Here is a 6,190-nt window from a genome sequence, read left to right as displayed (position 1 = left end):
CTAGACTTCTAGACTGGTGGTTTTGGAGGACGCTGTCCACAAGATATGATGGTCCTGAAAGATCTTACTCAAGAGACCCGGTGGTGCTGAAGAACCTAGAGTTCTGGCAATTTTTGAGGGATCCATTTCCAAAAAGCCGGTGGTCCTGAAAGATCTGGTTCCAGAGACAAGGGGGCGCTGAAGGATATTTTTCTAGACTGGCGGTGTTCTTGAGTCACAACTGAAGGATCTGGTTTCATACCAGTGGCGGCCCTGAAGGGTCCTGCTCTCCAGACACAGAGTTCCTGAAGGATCTGCTTCTAGAATGGTAGCAGTTCCTTGAGAGCCGGCTCGGGACACATGGGGCTCCTGAAGAACTTGTCTCGAAAGTCTTGGCAGCTGAGAGGGATCCGCTTCCAGACCGGCGACGTGGAGTATTGCACCATCGTAGTGTCTCCGTAATCCAGACTCAGTCTCCATGACGATGCAGGTGCTGACGAGTCGGGCGATCCAGCTCTGAGGGCCGTGTCCGGGCCTGTCTGCCGCACGTGCGCACACACACACACACACACACACACACACACACACACACACACACACACACACACACACGAAGAAGACGGCTCTCGGAGATCCTCGGCCCGTTCCAGAACCCCAAAAATGGAGAATTCCAACCCATCTTCTGTAGAACCTCCATCCCCTGAACCCAGAGCTGACGGTCCCCCTTGGATGCAACCATCTGATTCTCCCGCGTCAACCCGTGTGATCTGGACGGCGTCTAGAAAAGGTCGCGGCGCTTACCGTGCGCGCCCCCGGCGCGAGGCCGCCCTGCGCCAGGTAGGGGCTGCACAGGCTGCCCAGGTTGCCCAGGTCCGGGATCATGAGGAAGGGGTAGCCGACGTACGGGGAGGGCTGGAAGAGGCCGCCGTCCTGCTGCCTCCTCAGGGCTGGAGGGGGGGAAGAGGTCAAAGGTCAGGCGATCGCGGGGTTGTCACGGCAATACGGCAACAAATTAATTGATGACAACAACTAGCGTGGGGATCGCTAATATTGGACTGGACTTGGATTGACAAACGTGGCTTTTATGACCCGACCGAGTCAGATTTCGGACGGCGAAAACAGCTGAAATCACAAACCAGGGTCGACTCCCGTGCTAACTTGCAGCTAGCGCCGTATCCGCCCTCGCGTCGGCGTTCCATCTCGTCTGCATTTAATTGTCCACTCAGAGCAGACATTAGAACTTCATATGGAACAAACGAGTTTTACAGGGAACTCAATTCTCCACGAGTTGTAAACCAGCGCCGATTAGCGTCGACGAAAAGTCCTCCCACTGCGGCCCCCTGCTGTTTTATCCCGATAATTGACTCGGATGGAGTGAGTCACCGGTTTACGGGGCGAAACCTCGAATTCCGCTCGGTCGTTTTTAGCATTTAAAGACAGAAAAAGGTGCAACAGACTCTCCGGCTCGAGGGACTAGCGTGCTCCGGGGGAGCTGTTTGGCACAAAACGACATGAACTCCGCAGCTCCACGCTCAAAAACAAACCACGTAAAAAGAAAACAATGCGGACGACATCGAGAGAAGCCACCACGCTGTTAAAGGAACGTGTTTTTCATCATTTCGAAGAACCCCGTTAGCTTCTGGCTAACTGCGCAGACGTATTCTGGAGAAAAAAAAGTCACGTTTCAGAGAAGCTGCGAGGAACTGCGGAAAATTTGCCGCGGCGAGCGGGTGGCCTTTGTGTCCAATCGCAGACGAGACACGGGTCATGTGGTCAAATTCACCAAGAAATCTCTGCAGCGTCGGGTCGTAAAGGGACACAGTCTCGTATTGTGATTACAAATCCCATTTAAATCACCGCTCGATTGTGAAAAATGTGAAGAAGGTCGATATATTTTATAGTTATATTGTCGCAGGGTTCACTTTCGGAGTTTTCTTTGTTTATCCCTTGGACTACTTTTACCAGAGTAACAACGCGGGGGGTACAAATAAACAAAAGCCTGAATGTTTAAAAGTGTAAGTCGCGATGTTTTTAATTTCCGGGAATGGATGACTATGCGTTTGTGATAATAATAATAATCATATTAAACCCCAACTTTAAACCCCTTGAGCCTGCTAGCTTTCCTTTTAAGCCGACAATAACAAACACTGTTAGTTTGCTGTCACTGGAAAGTTGACAAAACAGCGTCTTAAAAACAATTTTTGATGCAATTATGGAGTGGAAGTTACTTTTTCCCCTCTTTATTTTTTGCTTCCAGTGTTTATATCTTAGCTTTATTAGCTTAAGAGTTGGAATATTTGTAAACTCTCTGACCTTCTCCAAACAGCTGGCTCTGTCTGACCCGGTTCTCCAAGTCCAGCTCCGGTTTGGGTCGTCGGTCCGCCTGCACACACACACACACACACACACACACACACACACACACACACACAGGTAAACAAAACAAAGCGCAAAACACACACACACATTGAAAAGTGCCGGACGTCCCAAGGGCAACCGAGGAGGGGAGTCGGTTCCCCGGCTCACCTCCGAGTCTGAGCTGCTGTTGGTCTCCGACTCGTTGACCAGCGACGACTTAACGTCGTCCAGGTCGCGTTCGGCGGCCACATTTCGCTTTTCCTCCTGCTCCCCTTCGTCTTTAAAAGCGATAAGCTCGTCGCTGGCCCCCAGGTCGTCGCCGTCCGCCCCGGCTAGCTGCGGCATGTTTTGGACGTTAGCCGCGGCGGCTAGGCGTCCCCGACTTCCACCGAGTTTAGCGCTACAGTTGGAGGCGGAGGAGGGGAGTCAGGCGGCGGGCGGACGAAGGGGGGGGGGGGGAACGGCACGTAGAATCCGGTGGGAAAAGTCTGAAGACACCGTTGGCGGTGTGTGGAACACGAGAAACCTCCCGAGGGTGTGTTTTTAATCCGAAATCCCGGCGTGTTTCGAAGAAGAACAAAAACAACAACAAGAAACTAGCTTAAAACTAGCTTGAAACTAGCTTGAAACTAGCTAGCTGGCGCTGCTAGCCGCTTGCGGCGTTCACTGACGCTCCTGAATTCCTGAGGTTAGGAAAAAAAAAAAGTCCGATCCGGAGCTGGAGGCGACGGGGGAAGAGCTGAAAACGCTCTCAGAGAAAAAGAAGGCGTTTTCAAGATGTCCGAGTTAGCATTCAGGCTAAGAAAATGTTAAAAATAAAAAAATAAAGCAAAGCACAAAAGGGGCGGTCTCCGGAAAAGTTTCGGCCCGCTCCCGAGCACTTAGTCCGGCGGTGGAAGATTCCTACATTGTAGACCCGCGTTTGAAACGCTCATAACGGCCGCGATTTTAAAATTAAAAAAAAAAAAAAACAACAGATGAAAAAAAACAAAACAAAAAAACTACCAGTCGCCTTCTAGCCTTCCCCGGCGGGTTCGGTTCGTCCCTCCCCGGTCAGTGTTATCTCTCTCGCTTGCTCTTCCTCCGCTCCTCCCTCCGCGGCGGAGGCGTGAGAACAGGAACACAAGGGCCGCTCCGGTCCGCGTCTCCGGAGCGAAGTGGAGGGAGGAAGGAGGAGTGGGGGAGGCGGCGGCGGGGGAGAGGGGGTTGTTCGAGTGGGCGTGGCCAGAAGAAGAGGGGCGTGGTCACGGCAGATCCGGGATCAGTGCGGCGGCGCAGAAGCTGGCGAGCAACTACGGGGTTTCACGGTGCGCCGCGGAGGGGCGAAGACTGATCCCAGAGCAGCGGTCGGCAGGGCCGCGGCGAGACGGTCCGGGGGCCCAGGGGCACCGGAGGGGCCCCCCGTTCAGAATTGCAGCACTGCTTTGACATACGAGTTTTTCCGAAATAGTTGCAAATCGAATCAATTTTTTTTCCATTAATTTTCAACATGAACCCTATCGCTGTCTGCGTAGGCGCTCAGTCATCCAGGTCATGGTGGATTCATGATAATAATAATTATTATTAGCATAATTCATTTATAATATAATTTATAAATTAATACAATTAATTATTGTAAATAATTAATCATAATGATAATTGTCATAATTAACTAATTATAATAAAAAATGTAATAAATAAAAATATAATTAATAGTATAATAAATTAATAGTAAGAAAAAGAATAAGAATAAGAACAACTTTATTGATCCCGAAGGAAATTGTTGCGCCAGAGTTACAAGAAAACCATAACAATAATGAATAATATTTGAAAATTGTATAAACATAAAAAAAAAGGGTGAAATAAGAAATGCAAATAAACTGTCAAGTGTCTTCAGTAATAAGTGAAGACTGTAAAGTGTTTTAAGGTCTTAAGTACCGAGTGAAAGATCAGGAATGAGTCTATCAGAGGGACGGCACATGTTAGATTTTTGGAGAGAAGGTCAGAGAAGCCAGACTGAGATGGTTGGGTCATGGACAGAGAAGGGATAGAGAATATATTGGTAGACGGATGCTGGAGTTGGAGCTGCCAGGCAAGAGGTCTGGAGGAAGACCAAAGAGAAGATTTATGGACGTAGTGAGAGAAGATATGAAGGTAGTTGGTGTGAGAGAGGAAGATACAGAGAATAGGGTTAGATGGAGAAAGTTGACTCGCTGTGGCAACACCTGAAGGGAAAAGCCGAAAGACGAAGAAGAATTAATAATATAATTATAATAATTGATATTTAATTAAATATATCAGTTAATTAATTGTAATAATGAATGAATTATAATAAATAATTTATCATAATAAATATAAATGTAAGTAATAGTATAATAAATTGATAGTGAGAGTAAGAATAAGAACAACTTTGATTATCCCGAAGGAAATTGTTGCGCCTGAGTTACAAGAAAAACATAACAATAATGAATATTGTTTTCCCTCTCATTCACGTCAAATAGAGCTATAAACTTTTAAATCAGCATGACTTCTGTTAAATTAAGGGTAAATGATGTTAAAAGTGTTAAATCAAATTTGTATCATCAATTTATTTGTTTGGAAAGTTGTCCATTCCTAAACCAGGGCACTACTTTTTTTCTGAAAGTAATAGAAAATTAAATTCTGAAATAATTTTTTATTTTATTTTGAGAAAACATTTTTTTTTAATTCCCTAAAATTTGAAAAAATGTAAAAAATAAACTATTTGAACGAAACAGGATATTAGTGTATATAAAATTCCCTTTATTGACATTTTCAAGGTCCTCTGCCTTTAATTTTATAGAATTTTAAAATATATGTCTCGCTCATTCAAAATTTCTGTCTATTTTTTGTCAAGCAATTTATTTTTTTTGGTCATTTAAAATGACCTTCATTTTTTCAATTTTATATTTTTTCTACTATTTTGTCATTGATTTATTATTTTGTCATTTTTGTCAAACGGTCATGTTGGCTTGATTTTCATCGAATCTTCACAAAAAGGAGCCATGTTGTTTTTCTGTCATTAGAAAAGTTAGTTATCTTGCATTTTCCCTCTCATTCACGTCAAATAAAGCTATAAAACCCTCTCGTTTATATGTTAAATAAAGGAATTCAACAATTCATCCACTCATTCATGCCTAATATATAGACATAGAAGCAGCTTCAGTGTGTTTCTAATAACCAAAGTGCAATTTGTGTGTGTGTGTGTGTGTGTGTGACGGGAGGAAATCCCTCTTTTGTTTCCCAGGAAGTGGAGCGACCACCCTGATGAGGAAAATCAAGATGGCGGCGGCGGCGGTGAAGGGGGGGGTCATGTGACCGTCTGCCGCGGTGCTGCAGCTGCCGTCCCTTTGACCTTTGACCTTCCGCTGCAGCTGTCGGTGACCTCACCGATGAGGCATCTTCCTCCGAGCTGCAGGCTCCCCCCAACATCTGTGTGTGTGTGTGTGTGTGTGTGTGTGTGTGTGTGTGTGTGTTCGCGCACAGCTGCAGGAATGAACTTCCTGTGTGTAAAAATGGGAGCTACCAATATTCGATGAGAGGGTGAATAGTTGAACGTCTACATGACCTTGTAGTTCCACCAATTCACCACTAGGTGGCGCTATTGGTCCTCTATTTACAAATTTTGATTGGATGGCTAATTTTGGGTCGCTCTCTTTTAGCAGCTAGCAAAATTTAATTCCTGCAAGAATTTTTCTTCCTGAATTGATGTGATTAGGAAGTAGTCCGTTCCCAGAGGGAGAACATTACTGTACTTTTATATTGAATGAAAAATAGAAAATAAAATTTGAAGACAAAATTTTTAATGCAAATGAGCTAAGGTATCAAAAAATGGTGGGGGAATTACTTGAAAGAA

At 45.4% G+C, this 6,190-nt stretch overlaps 1 protein-coding gene across 4 annotated transcripts in view; it reads right to left on the bottom strand.

Moving 5' to 3' along the window:
• LOC147231451 (transcription factor 7-like 1-B) overlaps positions 1–3,664 on the bottom strand; it is a 16,275-nt gene extending 12,611 nt beyond the window's left edge. For 3 of the 4 annotated variants that reach the window (XM_086152849.1, XM_086152848.1, XM_086152850.1), the window contains exons 1-3: positions 2,506–3,663; positions 2,293–2,362; positions 781–926 (exon numbers count right to left, since the gene is read on the bottom strand). In XM_086152849.1, the coding sequence (XP_086008975.1) occupies positions 781–926; positions 2,293–2,362; positions 2,506–2,682 (393 nt within the window). In that variant the 5' untranslated portion in view covers positions 2,683–3,663. Of the gene's footprint in view, positions 1–780; positions 927–2,292; positions 2,363–2,505 lie in introns of all 4 variants that reach the window. The other variant, XM_086152847.1, reaches the window with a different exon arrangement.
• Between the last annotated feature and the right edge of the window lie 2,526 nt (positions 3,665–6,190).

Source organism: Fistularia commersonii, chromosome 9, assembly GCF_037954325.1.
Source record: "Fistularia commersonii isolate RoL2024-O1a breed Wild chromosome 9, RoL_Fcom_v1.0, whole genome shotgun sequence".
Classification (NCBI taxonomy): Eukaryota; Metazoa; Chordata; class Actinopteri; order Syngnathiformes; family Fistulariidae; genus Fistularia; species Fistularia commersonii.
The sequence above is the reverse complement of the archived record's forward strand: the minus strand, read 5'-3'. Positions and strand labels throughout refer to the sequence as shown.